The sequence below is a fragment of the Bufo bufo genome, chromosome 9 (genome assembly GCF_905171765.1).
Source record: "Bufo bufo chromosome 9, aBufBuf1.1, whole genome shotgun sequence".
In the NCBI taxonomy this organism is placed as follows: Eukaryota; Metazoa; Chordata; class Amphibia; order Anura; family Bufonidae; genus Bufo; species Bufo bufo.
The window spans coordinates 14902340-14922195 of record NC_053397.1 but is presented as its reverse complement, the minus strand read 5'-3'; the positions used below and the strand labels follow the sequence as shown (position 1 = coordinate 14922195).

At 48.3% G+C, this 19856-nt stretch overlaps 1 protein-coding gene across 1 annotated transcript; it reads right to left on the bottom strand.

Annotated features, from left to right (window-relative positions):
* Positions 1-8882: 8882 nt before the first annotated feature.
* MCM2 (minichromosome maintenance complex component 2) lies at positions 8883-19657 on the bottom strand. The gene is made up of 16 exons (XM_040408582.1): positions 19574-19657; positions 18938-19122; positions 18685-18854; positions 15154-15417; positions 14734-14953; positions 14437-14644; positions 14187-14321; positions 13726-13917; positions 13544-13637; positions 12326-12576; positions 11662-11788; positions 11460-11572; positions 11004-11243; positions 10673-10855; positions 10373-10528; positions 8883-9469 (listed from the first exon to the last, which is right to left on the bottom strand). Exons 1-16 carry the CDS (start codon positions 19577-19579, stop codon positions 9359-9361), a joined length of 2655 nt encoding a protein of 884 aa, XP_040264516.1. The 5' UTR covers positions 19580-19657; the 3' UTR covers positions 8883-9358.
* Between the last annotated feature and the right edge of the window lie 199 nt (positions 19658-19856).

Below are 19856 nucleotides of genomic sequence, written 5' to 3'. Positions count from 1 at the left end.
CAACCCCTTGCTCAGCCAAGGACACCTCAAGATAATCCCTGAGGATGCCAGTACAGGATGTTACTGCTCGGTGTCATAGGAAGGGCTGCAAGTGCAATCAGACCACGGCCCCCGCCTCTGTATAGTGTATGTATGTACTCAGTATAGTGGGTTCTATGGGGTGTGTAGAAGGTGGATTATAGCATTGTTGGGGAGCAGGGGGTGCAGGTAGACAGGGCACACAAAACCTCACTTGTGATGTCACAGCAGCTCAACTGACTGAAATCGGTTTGTGATGTCACGCCGCTCGCCTGACTGAATCTCACTTGTGATGTCACGGCCGCTCACCTGATTGAACCTTACGCGTGATGTCACGGCCGCTCAACTGACTGAAATCGGTTTGTGATGTCACGGCTGCTCAACTGACTGAAATCGGTTTGTGATGTCACGCCGCTCACCTGACTGAATCTCACTTGTGATGTCACGGCCGCTCATCTGACTGAATCTCACTTGTGATGTCACAGCCGCTCACCTGACTGAAATCAGTTTGTGATGTCACAGCCACTCACCTGACTGAACCTCACTTGTGATGTCACGGCCGCTCACCTGATTGAAATCAACTTGTGATGTCACATCTTCCCTGGCTAAAGGCCATTTGGAATGTCACGGCTGCTCACCTGATCGAATCTCACTTGTGATGTCACAGCCACTCACCTGACTGAAATCAGTTTGTGATGTCACGGCCGCTCTCCTGACTGAACCTTACTTGTGATGTCACAGCCACTCATCTGACTGACCCTCACTTGTGATGTCACAGCCGCTCACCTGACTGAATCTCAATTGTGATGTCACGGCCACTCACCTGACTGAACCTCACTCGTGATGTCACGGCCGCTCACCTGACTGAACCTCACTTGTGATGTCACGGCCGCTCACCTGACTGAACCTTACTTGTGATGTCACAGCCACTCATCTGACTGAGCCTCACTTGTGATGTCACGGCCGCTCACCTGACTGAATCTCACTTGTGATGTCACGGCCGCTTACCTGACTAAAATCAGTTTGTGATGTCACGGCCGCTCTCCTGACTGAACCTCACTTGTGATGTCACGGCCGCTCTCCTTACTGAACCTCACTTGTGATGTCACGGCCGCTCACCTGACTGAACCTCACTTGTGATGTCACGGCCGCTCACCTGACTGAATCTCACTTGTGATGTCACGGCCGCTCACCTGACTGAATCTCACTTGTGATGTCACAGCCGCTCACCTGACTGAATCTCACTTGTGATGTCACGGCCGCTCACCTGACTGAATCTCACTTGTGATGTCACAGCCACTCACCTGACTGAACCTCACTTGTGATGTCACGGCCGCTCACCTGATTGAAATCAACTTGTGATGTCACATCTTCCCTGGCTAAAGGCCATTTGGAATGTCACGGCTGCTCACCTGATCGAATCTCACTTGTGATGTCACAGCCACTCACCTGACTGAAATCAGTTTGTGATGTCACGGCCGCTCTCCTGACTGAACCTTACTTGTGATGTCACAGCCACTCATCTGACTGACCCTCACTTGTGATGTCACAGCCGCTCACCTGACTGAATCTCAATTGTGATGTCACGGCCACTCACCTGACTGAACCTCACTCGTGATGTCACGGCCGCTCACCTGACTGAACCTCACTTGTGATGTCACGGCCGCTCACCTGACTGAACCTTACTTGTGATGTCACAGCCACTCATCTGACTGAGCCTCACTTGTGATGTCACGGCCGCTCACCTGACTGAATCTCACTTGTGATGTCACGGCCGCTTACCTGACTAAAATCAGTTTGTGATGTCACGGCCGCTCTCCTGACTGAACCTCACTTGTGATGTCACGGCCGCTCTCCTTACTGAACCTCACTTGTGATGTCACGGCCGCTCACCTGACTGAACCTCACTCGTGATGTCACGGCCGCTGACCTGACTGAATCTCACTTGTGATGTCACGGCCGCTCACCTGACTGAATCTCACTTGTGATGTCACAGCCGCTCACCTGACTGAATCTCACTTGTGATGTCACGGCCGCTCACCTGACTGAATCTCACTTGTGATGTCACAGCCACTCACCTGACTGAACCTCACTTGTGATGTCACGGCCGCTCACCTGATTGAAATCAACTTGTGATGTCACATCTTCCCTGGCTAAAGGCCATTTGGAATGTCACGGCTGCTCACCTGATCGAATCTCACTTGTGATGTCACAGCCACTCACCTGACTGAAATCAGTTTGTGATGTCACGGCCGCTCTCCTGACTGAACCTTACTTGTGATGTCACAGCCACTCATCTGACTGAAATCAGTTTGTGATGTCACAGCCACTCACCTGACTGAACCTCACTTGTGATGTCACGGCCGCTCACCTGATTGAAATCAACTTGTGATGTCACATCTTCCCTGGCTAAAGGCCATTTGGAATGTCACGGCTGCTCACCTGATCGAATCTCACTTGTGATGTCACAGCCACTCACCTGACTGAAATCAGTTTGTGATGTCACGGCCGCTCTCCTGACTGAACCTTACTTGTGATGTCACAGCCACTCATCTGACTGACCCTCACTTGTGATGTCACAGCCGCTCACCTGACTGAATCTCAATTGTGATGTCACGGCCACTCACCTGACTGAACCTCACTCGTGATGTCACGGCCGCTCACCTGACTGAACCTCACTTGTGATGTCACGGCCGCTCACCTGACTGAACCTTACTTGTGATGTCACAGCCACTCATCTGACTGAGCCTCACTTGTGATGTCACGGCCGCTCACCTGACTGAATCTCACTTGTGATGTCACGGCCGCTTACCTGACTAAAATCAGTTTGTGATGTCACGGCCGCTCTCCTGACTGAACCTCACTTGTGATGTCACGGCCGCTCTCCTTACTGAACCTCACTTGTGATGTCACGGCCGCTCACCTGACTGAACCTCACTCGTGATGTCACGGCCGCTGACCTGACTGAATCTCACTTGTGATGTCACGGCCGCTCACCTGACTGAATCTCACTTGTGATGTCACAGCCGCTCACCTGACTGAATCTCACTTGTGATGTCACGGCCGCTCACCTGACTGACCCTCACTTGTGATGTCACAGCCGCTCACCTGACTGAATCTCACTTGTGATGTCACGGCCGCTGACCTGACTGAATCTCACTTGTGATGTCACGGCCGCTCACCTGACTGACCCTCACTTGTGATGTCACAGCCGCTCACCTGACTGAATCTCACTTGTGATGTCACGGCCGCTCATCTGAAATGAATCTCACTTGTGATGTCACAGCCGCTCACCTGACTGAAATCAGTTTGTGATGTCACAGCCACTCACCTGACTGAATCTCACTTGTGATGTCACCTGACTGAAATCAGTTTGTGATGTCACGGCCACTCACCTGACTGAAATCAGTTTGTGATGTCACGGCCGCTCACCTGACTGAAATCAGTTTGTGATGTCACGGCCGCTCACCTGACTGAAATCAGTTTGTGATGTCACGGCCATTCACCTGACTGGATCTCACTTGTGATGTCACAGCAGCTCACCTGACTGAACCTCACTTGTGATGTCACGGCCGCTCACCTGACTGAACGTCACTTGTGATGTCACGGCCGCTCACCTGACTGAACCTCACTCGTGATGTCACGGCCGCTCACCTGACTGAACCTCACTTGTGTTGTCACGGCCGCTCACCTGACTGAACGTCACTTGTGATGTCACGGCCGCTCACCTGACTGAACGTCACTCGTGATGTCACGGCCGCTCACCTGACTGAACCTCACTTGTGATGTCACGGCCGCTCACCTGACTGAACGTCACTCGTGATGTCACGGCCGCTCACCTGACTGAAATCAGTTTGTGATGTCACAGCCGCTCACCTGACTGAAATCAGTTTGTGATGTCACAGCCATTCACCTGACCGAATCTCATGGGTGATGTCACCTCAGTGTCGGTTGAGAATGACAAGTGCATTGTGTGCCCATAGACTATATGGCGACACACTGTACTGTGGTTTAGACCTTGGGGATCATTTCTTGCAGGATAATATAGCTGATCAGGACAGAGGAATAGGTTTGTGACAACCACTTTTGAGAAATGCAGAAATGTGCTCCAATTAGTTGTCACCCCCCCCCCTTCCCCAACCCTTTCACAAAGTGCATTACTCAGAGTTTTATGAATCAGCAGTTTTTTGGAAGAACTCATCTACTTCATCGCCCATATGAAATCCCAACTGCAGCTGCGCCACCTGCTGGCTGCTTTATGGTACTACATCACTGCTCTGTGGTCTGCAGCTGCAGGCTTTCAGAAAATACAAGTCAGGGATGATCTGGAGTAAACTAGAAGCAAAAATCATTGCAGGTGACATCACACAGGACATGCTGCTTCTACAGAATGACAGTTTCTCATGCCCATGGTTTCGCAGCTGAGGGTTTGCTACACTTATCTCTAATCTAGGCAGTGCTTTAAATGAAACCATGTGGACGCCACACTGATACATTGTAGCAGAGAGATTTGAGCTGATGTGTACTAGACTAGATACAATTGTAGCAATTTTGTCCTGAAACATAGCAGTGGAGTACTCCATTGTTCGGCCCTCTATCACCCTAGCGTACAAATCAGAGACCCGTGGTGGTTCGGGGCTTTTCCAAGCTCGAGAGATTAGACAACGAGCTGCTGTTAGTATCAATAGTAATAACTTAAGTGAGTGTTAAAAAACACTCACTTAAGTTATCACTATTGATACTAACAGCAGGGGACTATTGAATGGGGACCACATTAAGCAGGAAGGACATAGGGTCAGGTCGGATTTCCACTGCAAAAATATCACTCAGGAGGGCGCCCACTCCGGTCCAATAGGGGCATATCTTGGGGCAGTCCCAGAAAATATGAGGCAATGTGCCCCTATGTAAGCCGCATCTCCAGCAGTCTCCCGGGACTACAGGGTTAATTCTATGGAGGAGGTCAGGAGTGTGCTACCAGTACATTAAAATTTTATATTGGTTCCCCTGATGAAGTACCGACATAGATGATTTCGCTGCGCTCCTCCATGTAAGGTGCCAGAGTGCGTCCGGTAAGGCCCTTCCCAGATATTCCTCCCACGATCGGGGAAGGGAGTCAGCAATATGGAGTAAGTCTCAGAAATTAGACCTTTCGCATGTACCCCTTCCCTGCAAAGGCGTTCAAAGGGAGTCGGGAGGGAAACTGTGATCCCCGAAAAAATGGACTGTGCGAAGTGACTAATCTGGATATAAAAGTAATTGGAGGAGGGGGGGGGGGGGGGGGGAGATCATATTTAGTCTGGAGAGTAGAAAACGGCAAAAGGTCCCTAGTGAAGGGGTCCACAATATCTGCAAACTGAAATACTCCCCGCTGAAACCATGGTCTCGTTGTGGATGTGGTAAGACTAGCAGGGAGCGTGGGGTGATATAAGGAGGTGGTCATGGCGGAGGGGTTAGAGACCAGAGGGAATTTACCACTGCACAGCTGCCATATGAGTCTAGTACAAGCCATGGGCCCTAAGAGATCCTTAACTGGTAGAGTCTTGTGAGATCCGGACCATAGCATGGAGTTAGGATGTGTAGGAGCTAGACCGAGTCTTTCTACCTGCATCCAGACAGAGTATGGGTGCAAGGAAGCCCAGGCCGTGACAGAACGTAGCTGGGCCGCCCAGTAATATTTGGACAGATCCCGTACCCCCTAGTCCACCCTGATGCCTACTAGATAGAAGGACCGACCGCGGGGTTCTATGACGCCTTCCCGCCCATATGAATCTAAGGAGGTGAGATTGAGTGGATCTCAGATCTTTGAGGGGGACTATAATCGGTAAGGTCTCAAAAAGATACCAGAAGCTTGGGCAAGATCGTCATTTTAGTGGCAGCAATACGCCCCATGAGAGAGAGTGGGAGAAGATGCCACTTATCCAGAAGACCCCTGATCTCCACATATATACGTGGGAAGTTAGCTTTATAAAGCTCCCCATATCGGGGAGTGAGGTCAACACCCAAATATCGCAGGGAGTCCGTCTTCCAATGGAAAGGGAAGTCAACCCTAAGAGAGCCCAGGGCCACCTGAGAAAGATTGAGGGAGGGCCTCAGTTTTATGGGTGTTGACCTTATACCCCGAGAGTCGACCAGGATAGAGCAGAGGTTTGGTAGGGAAATATGAAGCTTGGTAAGGAGGATGTCGTCTGCATATAGCGATAGCTTAAACTCCCTGTCCCTGACCATAACACCTCTGACGTCTGGACATGCCCTGATTTTGGCCGCCAGGGGTTCGATACACACGGCAAATAATAGCAGCGATAGGGGGCAGCCTTGTCTCGTCCCGTTAGCAATGCGTATGGGTCGAGATTGAGCATGAGGTAGTCCGATTGTCGCTGTGGGGGAGGAGTATAGGCTACGAATGGCCCTAACGAAGGGACCAGAAAGGCCATATGCCTGCAAGGTAGCAAAAAGGAAAGGCCAACCTAAACCGTCAAACGCCTTTTCAGCGTCTAAACCAGGGGTGCACAACGTTTTCTGGTTGGGGGCCACATTGCCAGACTGAACCAATGACGAGGGCCGAAATTAAAATTTAAAGGTGCATTAACAACTGAAATATTGTACTTATGGCATATTGAGCAAACATTATATACCATTAATGTCTAGTTACACTTCCAGGACTCCCATCTAATGGGAGAAATACATGAAAAATACATGTGAGCAGCCACAAGACATATAGGCATACATGTCTGTTACCAGATGGTTGGGGGCCACACAGAATAGTATCAAGGGCCGCATGTGGCCCCCGGGCAGCAGGTTGTGCACCCCTGGTCTAAACTAAGAAGTAGCGCCTCCTCACCCGAGCAAGATAGGACATCTATCAGGTCAATGTTTCTTCGTGTGTTGTCGGCCTGGGACAAATCCCACCTGGTCTTTGTGGATCAGGGAGGGGAGAAAAACGTTTAGTTGGGAGGCCAGGGCTTTGGGGTGTAAATCTGAATTTAAGGCACTGCATATACCTCGTAGCAAACCTTGAACCAGACTGTAAGGAAACAGTCGTGGCCAGCAGATGCCGGTCTGACCTGATTTAGCAAATCTCTGTAGTAGTTCACCTCTAATTACCCATCTGCTAACTAGAATCTTTCCAGCTTAAGCTGCGCATCAATCTGCTGCCGAGAGTCAGACGTCAGCTGTCGCCATTATTCTCTATGCTACACCCGGCCCTCACATAGGCCTCCCCCATTACCGAGATCAGTGCACCGTCCAAACCGGTTATTTATCTGGTCACGTTAAAGGTGTTAAAAAAAAAAAAAAAAAAAAAATCAGAATTTGTGCGGCTATAAAATTTCCCCTTTGGTGCGGTTGGAGGTGGACTTAGGCTAGAATTAGTCTCCTTCCTCCTCTGGCAGCTGACACTATGTCCCCTTACTTCCCCTGCAGACTTTTTTTTATGGCTATACTGCCATGTACTGCAGAGGCTCTGCTCCTCTCTACAGGGGAGAACACTACATCTATTGGCTGCGCTGCAGTGACCTGACAGTGAGGAGTGACTGAGCATGAACGTCCAACACTCAGGGCATTAGGTGGACGTGCACATTGCTATACACGGTCAACACCAGGTCACGCCATAATAAGTGAACAGCAGGTGGCAAAATACTATGGAAGTAAATAAGTTGAGACCGTTTCACAATTGCATTGTGGAATTCCGGTTTTGAGATCCGGCAGAGGATCTCTAAACCGGAATTAAACTGATTTATGCCATTTAATACATCCGGTTGTATTAAGTCAGGCATGCTCAACCTGCGGCCCTCCAGCTGTTGTAAAACTCCAACTCCCACAAGGCCCTGCTGTAGGCTGTTCGGGCATGCTGGGAATTGTAGTTTTGCAAAATCTGGAGGGCCGCAGGTTGAGCATGCCTCTATTAAGTCAAAACTGAACAATCTGGATCTGGTATGAAAATCATTGTAATGGCCGACCAATCAGTTTTTTTGGGGTGGAAAAATAATTATATTATATTTACTTACATTGATTTTCATGCCGGATCCAGTTTGCCCTGTTTCACAGACCAGACACTAATCCGCAGCTTGTAGCGGTTTTGTGTCAAGTCAAAAAAACAAAACTGAAAGGATTGGATCCTGATCAGTGCTGTCACCGGGGACAAAACTGATCAGTTTTCTCTGCCGGATCTCAAAACCGGAAAGCCACAACGCAAGTGTGAAACAGTTATACATGTTAATGTAGATCTACACAATGGACATATTTATTGGTGAGAAAAACCTGAGAATACCAGACGAGCACCACACAAGGTTTTCTCTTCCCGGTAGCTGTGGCATCAGATTAACGTGTCCAATATAAACGGTGACCAGGGCACAGATCAGACACTGTACCTAAGGGCAGGGGCATGTCGTGTGGTCAGGTCTGTATCGGTGCAGACTGCAGCTGTTTGTGCTTTGTGCTGTCAGACGGCAGATCTACAAGTTGGGTACGGCCAAACCATAGGAAGGAGTTCCTGTGATGCGGCTGCTGGAACGTGGCCATACTTCTCATGTACACAGCACAGGTGGGTGTACAGACCCTGTATGGCAGCATATACACCCTCCACGGCACACTGCATTAAACCTCGTTCACATTTCCATTAGGCGATCTGTGCTGGACCATCCTGCCGGATCCACACTGAATAAAATAACGTCTGGCAGTGATCCAGCCCCTTACTGGCAAATAAAACATTGCACACAATGGGTTTTTGGCCGGCGTTAGCGCTGGTTCTCCTTTACGGAGATGTGAACGTAGCCTTATCCTCTGTAGATGTTTCTATGGAACAACACATTTTGCTAATGACGCCATATAATTACGTTTTTGTCCCATTAGAGGAGAATATTTTTTTTTCCTGCTAAAATAAACGTGACGCCAAATAACAAAGAAACTTCTTATATTTTTCTACAAAATTGCACAATGCATCAGTTTCAAATATACAAAAGCACTACAGAGGAAGAATCTCAGCGCGCGCAGCTTGATGTCCAGGAGGCAACGTCTGCAATGGTAAGTGGCTGGCAACTAGCAAGTGAAGGGAATCAGATGAGAAGCAGATGATGCTGCAGAGTATTGCTCCAGACTCCATACACAAGGTGAACCAGTGATGAGGGAATTAGTTTCTTGCTGCCATAAAGTAACAGGTCCGACCACAGCACTGAGATTTCAGTCACCTTGATAGAGGACAGCTCAGGCATCGAGTGCTGCCCTCGGTTCATTTGGTTCGACAGCAGATTTTATTACAAGATCTTTTCTCACTTTCCCTCATCGAGTGCTGACAATGGTCAAAGTGTTCATGTGTCCCGCATCACACCCCGCAGAGCATGCGGGCTCAGAACTGCTGGATGAGGAGTTTCTTCTTCACGTCGTGCGTGAACCGGTTCAACTTGAACAATTCGCTGTCGTAAAATGCTGACAAGTTGTGGATATTAATCTGCCGAGCCTGAAAAATAAGAGACGGAGGATTAAACTGGGAAAATGTCTAATTAGTATTAGCATCGCTTTAGGACTGGTGGAGGGGACACCATGCTGGTTTTCTGATGTGCCCCTTTCTCTGCACTGCAGCGCTCCAGACTGCTGTACATTGTCCAGATATCCCCATTATGGGATTCAGGCAGTGACTGGCTTTTTGACGACCCCCTTTAAGCCTTACATAAGGCCGGTTTTACACAGCAGTTCTATAGCAGTCGATGTTGGTTTCAGCTTTACCATAGGAAAGGGTTCAAGCGCTGCAGTCATAATATGGGTGTTAGGCCTGTTTACGTTCCGTATACGGAACCATTCATTTCAATGGGTCCCGCCTAAAAAACGGAATCTACTCCTCATGCATTCCGTTTCAAGATGGAACATGTCCTATTATTGTCCGCATAGCGGACAAGGATAGTACTGTTCTATCAGGGGCCAGCTGTTCTGTTAAAAACGGAATGCACACTGTTGTCATCCATATTTTTGTGGACAGCAAAATACTGAAAAAGCCACAGTCGTGTGCAAGAGGCCTTATAATGAGATCGCATACACAGTGTACAGACCCAGTATTTGCAGCGGCACATCCACCCTTCAGCTGCCCCCATTCAGTCAGAGCAGTGTCGTGTCCAGTCAGCGCAGCAGCCCCTCCATTCTCAGGACCTGCTTGGCCCACCCTCTGCACAGGGGGCTGCAGCTGGTTCCATTCAAGTCACCCCTCCTTAATGTGTACCTACAATTAAGGGTACTTAAAGGGGCCCATCCATACTGCCATCAATGGCTCTTGGAAATCACTACCGTTGCCCAGAGCATGACTTGCACCATCACATTTCAGTGAGCAGCATTCTCCACAAGTCTCGTGTATAGCCTTGCCCACACTTGCCTTATCAACCAGGTCTTTCTCAGACACCTCTATCGTGTCCTGCTGCGCGCCGTATCTGTTCCTCTGGTAGGTCACCTGTTCGGCCACCAGCTGTTTCAGTATGAAGAGCAGAAGCTCGTTGTTGTCTTTTCTGAATGCCAGGTATCGGGCAAATGTCTGCAAATGCAATAGTCCACATTAGTTACGTGTAGACACAATTTTCAGGTAACCAAACCCTTTTCATACATTGGTCAAGTGAAAATACTGGAGAGACTGCACGATCCATTGTGGCGATGCGGCTTTGCAGTTGATGGGACGTACCTTTCTCATGCTTCTCATAACACTGAATTTCTGTGTGTCAATGAAACTCTCCAGCATCACTCTTATGGCCATATTGACATCGTCTTCAACCACGTAATCCCGCAGATGCATTCGTGCATGCGCCTCTGCCATACGAATCATCGATTCGATGTGTCGTACGGTAATGGGGATGCTGCCTGTTGCCTGCAGGAGGCAGAAAGGTTCAATGGGAGAACTACAGGTGACATATTATAAAACGGCAGTAAACTACAGGAACTTGAGGGATTACAGCGCCACCTTGTGGCGCAAAATTAGGATACGGTCGTGTCACTTCAAGGAGGAGGAAGCTTACCATGGACTCTTTCCTGAGGTCACTGTACATTTTCGCCACTTTATCCTGATCCATCTGGTTCAGTTTCGGGTGGACCTTTTCCTTGGCATACATGATGTATTTCTTCAGCACTTCTTGAGGCAAAGGGTCCACACCGAATGTATTTGGCAGAACGCGTTCTGAATCACCATTAACAACATCTTTGTTGCTTGGATGATGCTTAATATGGCTGCCAACTACAAACCTTGCCAGCATCTCATCCTAAAAAGAGATAGAAGCCAGATTCTCATTACACAACACAATATATAGAATATACAAAAAGATGATTGTGCTAGAAAAGTGAAATAAAAAAACTATAAAATGAGAACCAGACTGTACACTTCTGCTGCATGACCACTAAGGGGGAATATGGTGCCAGCGCTGCTCGCATTATTTTCATTTACTTTGGAGAAAACAATGTACAGAAAGGTGTTTTACCTGCACGGGGTCCACCGTGTCTCTCACCACACAGAGGATGTCAAATCGAGACACAATGGGCTCAGTCAGATCCACATTCTCAGAAAAGGTCAATGATGGGTCGTAACGTCCTCCTATGAAAATTGAGTTAAATAAATATGCAACTTCTGAAATCGGAGTACCAAAAAAATAAAAAATAAATAATCTGAACAAAGGGTTTTACCAATGGGGTTGGCAGCAGCAATGATGGTGCAGCGAGCCTGCAGAGAGGTGACAATGCCGGCCTTGGAGATGGAGATGCTCTGCTGCTCCATGGCTTCATGGATACTTGTTCTGTCTTGGTCATTCATCTGCAAATAAGAACAACATGATGAGAGCAGCCAGAAACAACTAAATTACAAAAGGAAGGGTCTACAGAGCCAAATCTTTTGCACCACAGACTACTTTTGTTGCAATGCCATTTAAAATAATTTCCCTATTGTATAATGCAATAGAAAATTGCTAAAATATGCCATCACTTTATAAGGGTGCGGGTCAGACCTCTGGAGTAACCCCCACAATCCTGAGAACAAAGGGGCTTCAGCACTGCGTCACCTACAACGTTTTGCCATGCAAAGTGGTGCCCTGCTTTGCAAGAAACCATAGCATGGACCTATATATGTGAATGCTACCAACTGCAGTTCCTTGCACAGACAGATGGCCAGGGTGCGACAGTACAGGGAAAGTTAGAAGTACAGTGCTTGACTAGCATCCCCTTAATTCTCAGAATCAATGAGGGTGCCAGAAGTCAGGCCCCCTATGACTGTAAAATGGCATACTCTAGCAATATTCCGTCACTTATCACGGAATACCCCTTTAACTGGAGATAATGCACAGAAGCCACTGACCTTATCGAACTCATCGATCAAGCACACGCCTCTGTCAGCCAAGACCAGCGCTCCTGCTTCCAGCGTCCACTCCTTAGTCACAGGATGGCGCTGGACGTAGGCAGTCAAACCCACAGCGGAAGCTCCCTGGCCAGTTGTGAACACAGCTCTGCTTGAGACTTTCTCCACGTACTTCAGAAACTGGGATTTCGCAGTCCCTGGGTCACCGCATAGCAAGGCATTGATGTCCCCACGGACTTTGTGCTTTCCACCTGACAAAAGAATAAACACTTACGTTATTAGCTGCACAAATCAGACAATTGTAATGCATGTACCACAAGATCATCTAAGATCCTCTAAACTGAGGACGCAAAGTGGCGGCATGGAGAATCTATAATAACCATTAAAAGGGGGCAGTAACTCTGCTAACTTTATATTTGCCCTAATAAAACAAACATTCTACAACTGGCCTATTCTGAGGGAACACTAAAAAGTAAAATGGAGTGCCAGCAATGGTTACAAATAACCAAACTGACCAAAAAAAAGTCAAAAGCAAAACTGTATAAAGTGCTGCACATCGAGTAAAATCAATACATTTTTTATTGAGAACCACAAAAGTTAAAATATTGTATGCAATAGAAACCTTGTGCAGGACCAGATATGTCCACAAACGTGCACATTAAGTCCTAAATATGGGCAATCAAATATGGCCAGGTATACACCACATATGGTAAACATTAAAAGTTACAACACAACATCAAATTGCAGTAAAATAGGCAGTAATACCCACAGTGATAAAAGGTGTCCTGGCAAAAGTGAGCACATCTACCTGGGAATACCCAGCTTCCTCAGGGATCTCTGATCCCTGGGGAAGCTGGGTAATCCCAGCGATACGCACGGAGTGAGGTAGACGTGCTCACTTTTGCCAGGACACCCTTCATCACTGTGGGTATTACTTCTATTTTACTGCAATTTGATGTTATGTTGTAACTATCAAATGTTTAACATATGTGATGCTACCTGGCCATATATTTGACTGTCCATATTTAGGACTTGTGCAAGTGTTTGTGCATGGACAGATCACGTCCTGCACAAGGTTTCTATTGTATACAATATTTAGACTTTTGTGGTTCTCAATATGTATTGATCTTACTTGAGATGTGCAGCTCTTTATCTGGTTATGCTTTGTATTTTTTGATCAGTTTGTGCTGCTCATTCAGGCTTGTTTTCTGCACGCACCTGGGTTCTTCGGTTCTCCTCCAAATAAAGCGAGAGCAAGGCCTCTCTTGATGTCCTCGTGTCCGTAGATAGATGGTGCAATGCTGGCAAAAATCTGCAATAGCCCCAATACAGCTGTTACAGATCGGTTCCTAACGATCCAGTCATTAAGCACAGCTTCATTAACCACTTATTGCCCTCACCCGTTCTCCAATCCGCTCGTCTTTGGAGAGGGCCACAATGGCTTTGACGTCCTCATCCGTCAGTTCTCCCACAGCCACTTTGTCGTCTTTCTTTGCGATGTGATTGGCAAGAATAACGGTAGCAAAAACCGGGAAACCATTGGCCACGTTGAGGGATCCATCATAGTTATTGTGATAAATGCCAGTGAGTTCCTATCAGAAAGAACACAAGATATTAACGAAACTGATCTCAAATTAAGTACCAGCACTTCAGGACACTAACATCTACAGTTTTACATCTGCAGAGCAGCCTCATTCACACGAGGCCGAATGCAGTTTTCTGCACTACGGTGGTCTCAGAGCTGTGTCCTATATATTCCTGGGATTGCAGAAGTCTAAGGTTGGCCCGCCAGCAACCAAAGTAATGGCATAAACTAGTCATATGCCATGAGAATCCCCCTTTAACTTTAGGCAACACTCACTATTTCATCCCCCGGTTTACAGCTGTCCACCAAATCTGCAAGAAGTATGGCATCTTTGGATCGGGGAAGCCTGCCAGCTGCCACTTTTCCCGGGCTCTCCTGGATGGTGATACGCTGGTAGTTCTGGTATACAGTCTGAAAACAAAAGCACATAAAATTAAGTATGAAAGTCACAAATATAAAAGCATAAGAAAGAAAACCTTCCCTGCAATGCCGAATGTGCACAGCAAGAGCGGAGTATGTACCGTACCTCTTCCATGTTGATTTCAAACGGTCCCAGGGACTGACACTCGGGGCAGGATCCCGGCTTCACCTCCTGGTTCTGAGACTGGAAGAAGGGTCCCAGGATAAAGTTGCACTTATTGCAGTTGTATTTCACCATGCTGAGCTGCGGCAGGACCCCCGTACAGCAGGTCACCACTCCGCTGGTGCGGATCAGCTGATTCAAATGCAGCTGCCTGAACGGAACATAAAACGAGACCTGCAATCAGATGACTGCACGAGACTCATCCTAAATCCACTGGTAACAGAGACCCGCCGGACTTACCTGAGGGACCGCAGCTCTTCTACCAGAGGGAGGTGGGAGATGCGGACGTGGATTTCATGGGCAATGCGGTCATACTTGGGATACATGACCAGAACAACCTCCTTTGCTGCCTCGTCAAAAACTTTTAACATTTCGGCAGGGGCTTCTGGGAGGAAGTAAGCCAAGACGTGCTCTCGGGCGGCCAGGTCCTCGTAGTTCACCACCAGGCTCTCCTTGTTGTCTAGAAGATAAAGTTAAATAGATCTATATTAGTAATTGCATCTATATCCAGCCTGCAATGTGGAAACACTCCGTATTTAAAAAAAATATATAATAAAAAAATAAAAAAAAGTCGTCTGATCAGGTTCTCTTATTTTAGGGTGTCAGAAGCCATTATTTCTCCCCACCATGGTATAGTTCATCTAGAGATCCCCCCCTTACCTTTGCACATGTCGCTGATCTTCTCCTTGAAGACGTTGTGTCCGTGCTCATCGACATGGGTCCTCAAGAAGTTTTTGAACCGATGGTAGATCTCCAGGCGTGTCGCCGCCATCGACACCCACTCCCTCACTGTGTGACCCTTCATATCCTCCAAGTTCTCAATGCTTTCTATCATCTCTTCATCTTCGTCGGCTGCACCTTCCGCAGCACGTTCGGCCAGCCTACGTTTACGTGCGGGGCGATCCTCCTCTTCTTCGTCACTGTCTAGATACATTATTTAATAAAAGGTTTAGTGACTTCTGTTACGATTGTGTGCACAATACACCAGGGTTACGTACAGAATTCAGGGCTTCCTGGTTTAAAGAGAAATTCCAGCTTGTAGATATTGATGATTACCTATCTGGACAATAGGTCAATGTCAGAGTAGTCGGGACCCGAAACATGGCACCCGTACCAATCAGCTGTTTTGGGAAATCACTGACGCTGGAAATAACAGTGGACGAAGCTGAAAGCCAAAGGGTCCACCTAGGGGTGGGCGATATGGCCTAAAATCTATATTGCGATATAATTTTAAGCATGTGCGATATGCGATATATATTGCGATATATTGTTTTCTATATTTGGGGGGGCGTGTTTAAACTTTTTTTTTACTTTTTATTTAATAACTATTAGTCTCCTTAAGGGCTAGAACGTAGAACCCTTGTCCTATTCACCCTAATAGAGCTCTATTAGGGTGAATAGGACTTTACGCTCTCCCTGCTGCCCTGTGCTTTGTGCACATAACAGCAGGGAGCTGATCCCTCTCCCCTAAATGGTGCCATCCACAGATCCCCCCCCTCCCCTAAACGGTGCCATCCCCAGATCCCCCCTCCCCTAAACGGTGCCATCCACAGATCCCCCCTCCCCTAAACGGTGCCATCCACAGATCCCCCCTCCCCTAAACGGTGCCATCCACAGATTCCCCCCCCCTCCCCTAAACGGTGCCATCCACAGATTCCCCCCCCCTCCCCTAAACGGTGCCATCCACAGACACCCCCCCTACCCTAAACGGTGAACCGGTGCCATCCACAGATTCTCCCCCCCGCGGCGCTCACAGGAATACATTTAAAAACGAATCAGTAACTTTAACTTTATTCATTGGTGATCTCTTTACTGTATACCTTACTAGGTCTTAGCTCCGGTAACAGCAGGCAGTGCGGGCGGGCGGCGCTCACTCACTGACGTAACGCGCCTGCGCCGCCTAGTGGGAGGAGCAGGCGCGTGACGTCAGTGAGTGAGCGCCGCCTGCCCGCACTGCCTGCTGTTACCGGAGCTAAGACCTAGTAAGGTATACAGTAAAGAGATTACCAATGAATAAAGTTAAAGTTAACGATTCGTTTTTAAATGTTCTACTGTCAGCGGCGTGGCCCTGTATGTTCTAACCCCCAGGCAAGCGTCCCTGTCACCATGGGAACGCCTGGGGGTTAGAATATACCATCGGATATGAGTTTTCACGCGCTCACTGAGATCGTGAAAACTCAATGATTTACTGTCAGTCCCTCCCCTCCTCCTCTTGTCATTGGTGGTCAGCGGCAGCCGCGCACAGTGGGGAGGGACTCTCTCCTTCTCCACTGTGCCGGCTCAGGATCAAATCGCGGTCCGGCGATATAGGCGATAGGCTCAAAATCCATATCGTGGCACAAATTTATATCGCATATAGCCTATATCGTCTATATCGCCCACCCCTAGGTCCACCCATCGTGCACTGGCCGTACCGGGTTACAGTGCTGCCGATAACAGCTCCATTCACTGCACTGACGGGTAGCTCTGGTGCCATTTCCGATGCAGGATGTCAGACTGTCTGCTGATCCTCAGGACAGGCCATCAGCAGAAAAATCCTAGAGTACCCCTTTATGCTGGTTCCCTTTGCACTCACCCCAAAACAGCTGTCTGCAAATGTGGTACTGGCCTGGCTATAATCCAAAGTTATGTCTGACTTACAGCAGGGATGCTCAACACCTGTGGCCCTCCAGCTGTTGTAAAACTACAATTCCCACCATGCCCTGCTGCAGGCGGATAGCTGTAGACTGTCCGGGAAATGCTGGGAGTTGTAGTTTTGTAATAACTGGAGAGCCTCAGGTTGAGCATGCCTGACTTACAGGATAGCTACCCGTCTTTTGCTACAGATTGTAAGCTCCTGTGAGCAGGGCACCCATTCCTCGTTTAAATTGTTGACTTGGTTGTTGCGGTGTCATTTACGACTCTGTTTGTATTTGAACCTCCTGATTGTAAAGCGCTATGTTGGCAGCTATATAAATAAAGATTATTTTATGCCTGTTATTTAGGGACATTGCATGGTCTATAATACTCTTTGCACATGGAAATAGCGCAGTCTCCGGCAGTCCACTGCATTGAATGCGTGTCTGTTGCTCCAAACAAACAGGGGAACACAGTGCCCCGTCATTCCTGCCTATCGGACACTTCTCCTCTGGTGCTCCAGCTGTTCTGAAACTACAACTCCCAGAATCCCCCTTTCACTTCTGTGGGAATTAGAAGAACAGTCAAGTGTGCATGCTGGGAGTTGTAGTTTCACAACAGCGGGAGTGCTGAAGGTTGCTGTTCCTTACTCTATCCTATGGATAGGGGATAAGTTCTTCTAATGGGGCACCACAATAGGCTATATGCACCCGACCGTATAAAGTTTTACATTCTGCAAACCGAGGACCTGCAAAATACAGGTTCCGACCGTGTGCAAGTCCCCAATATAGAAAAGCCTATTCTTGTCCACAAATCAGACCATAACAGGACAAGTTCTAGAACACGCAGAACGGCCACACGGACGCAATGGCAACTCAACATTTCTTATAGGCACTGATGGGTATGTTTAAAATGAGGATGGGGGTGCTGGGTCGGCAGGCATAGATTACAGTAAACCTCCAAGATGGGACCAGTGCCAGGACTCACTGGTCTGGCTTCCAGCGTAATTTTTTGGCTAATAAATCCGATCTTCATGGAATTTATTTGGGGTGGGGACCCTGGAATTAAACTGGAGACTCTTCAGTTGCCTATAAAGAAGGGTGGACTGACAGTCGGAAAGCCACAAGTAATTCCTGGGTGCATAAATGCAGCATTTTAAAAGGGTTTGTCCAATTTTTTTTTTAACCCCACATGGGATGAAGACACTTCAGTCATTATGGGGTTAGAAATGTCCAACTATGAGGTTCGCTGAGATCCTCAGCAACGCCCTGAAGAATGATGGACCGGCAACGTCCAAGTATCACATCTAACAAGCTATGACCCTGACAAGGATGCTTCCTTTCAGTGGCACCAAGCAGAGATCTGAAGAGCGGAGAAATTGGCGCAATGTATAGGTTTTCGTTAGTGTTGAGCTAACTTGTGTTTTAAGTTCGGCGTCGTCTAAGGTTCGGGTTATGGATTATAAATTCCGTTATGGTCCATGGTAGCGGAATCCATAACGCGATTCTTCGATGACGCCGAACTTAAAACAATTTCGCTCAACACTAGTTTTCATCCCATGAGGATTGCACCTACCGTACAGCAGTCCTCTGCGCATGCGCCCCAAGTCCCGGCCCGTCTCCCGGTCGCGCACCCTCATGGCCTGTTCGGCAGCTTCTCTCTGACTGGCGGTCAGCTCATCCATGTCTTCATCGTCCAAGCCTTCAGCCTCATACGTGTCCAGCTCCGATATCGGGCGGTAATCCCTGAAATGCACAGAAGACGGAGTTAGATGACTGAATATGACGGACGACCGTCCGGCGCCAATCGGGAGGCCCGTTGTCAGTACCTTTCCATGGCATCTCCAATCAGTTCCTCTCCATCTTCCTCCTCCACCGGAAGATCGTCTCCCAAGAGGCCTTCAGACTCGTCCTCGAAGGGCGGAAGATCCCGGCCCGGACTGGAGGTGAGGGCATCGCCGCGCCTGGAGCCGGTCCTCGGGCTCGTGGCAATGATGAATGATTCTGAGGAATCCTGCAACACAAGGGTTAATGCAATCAGCAACAGCGGCAAACTATCAGAGCATGCTGGGAGTGATAGTCCCACAACATGGCAGACTATAGACCAAGATCTGGGAATATCAATTCTATAGCACAGGGTGGAGAATCTGACGACGCACTGGGACATGACACCTTCCAAAAAATACAATGGAACAGTCCTATGACGAGAATGATGGGAGTAGTAGTCAATTACGACTTCTAGTCCATATTAGCCTCTAGGTATCTATATAGCAGCCACAAGGTGCTACAGTATGGAGGGACATACTGGTAGAGTGCGCTATAGCTTGTGCCCCTGTCAGTCTCTAGGCCATGCTGGGATTTATAGTCCCACAGCATGCAATTCACAGCCCTTCCTCCCTCAGACCACCATCACACGGCTATTAGTTACCCGCATCCCGGGTATAACCCCTCACATCCCCTCTCACCGCCATGACGATACTGCAGCCGGAGTCTCCACACACGCAACTAGTTCTTTCTCCTTCCCGCGGTTTGGCGCGAAAATACCACGTGATAGACTCAAGCCCGCGAAATCATCTTCGTTTGCATAAACCCCGCCCTCTCCGTTGTTAATATGCAGCGAAACTGGGCGGGCTTCCAGTTGGTCATGGGAGGGGGCGGGGTTTGGCAGCTCATTAATAAGTGAGTGATATTGTAATGAGAGGCTGTAGCCGTTATTATTTTCCGATCTCCAGCTGTGCTGACACTACA

Bases quoted from the DNA above. Each gene is read 5' to 3' on its own strand.
- MCM2 (XM_040408582.1), bottom strand. The intron at 18,855-18,937 runs GTACTGACAACG...TGTGCATTTCAG, and splicing joins ATTGGAGATGCCATGGAAAG to GGATTACCGCCCGATATCGG. The intron at 14,645-14,733 runs GTAAGTCCGGCG...TGTTCCGTTCAG, and splicing joins GAAGAGCTGCGGTCCCTCAG to GCAGCTGCATTTGAATCAGC.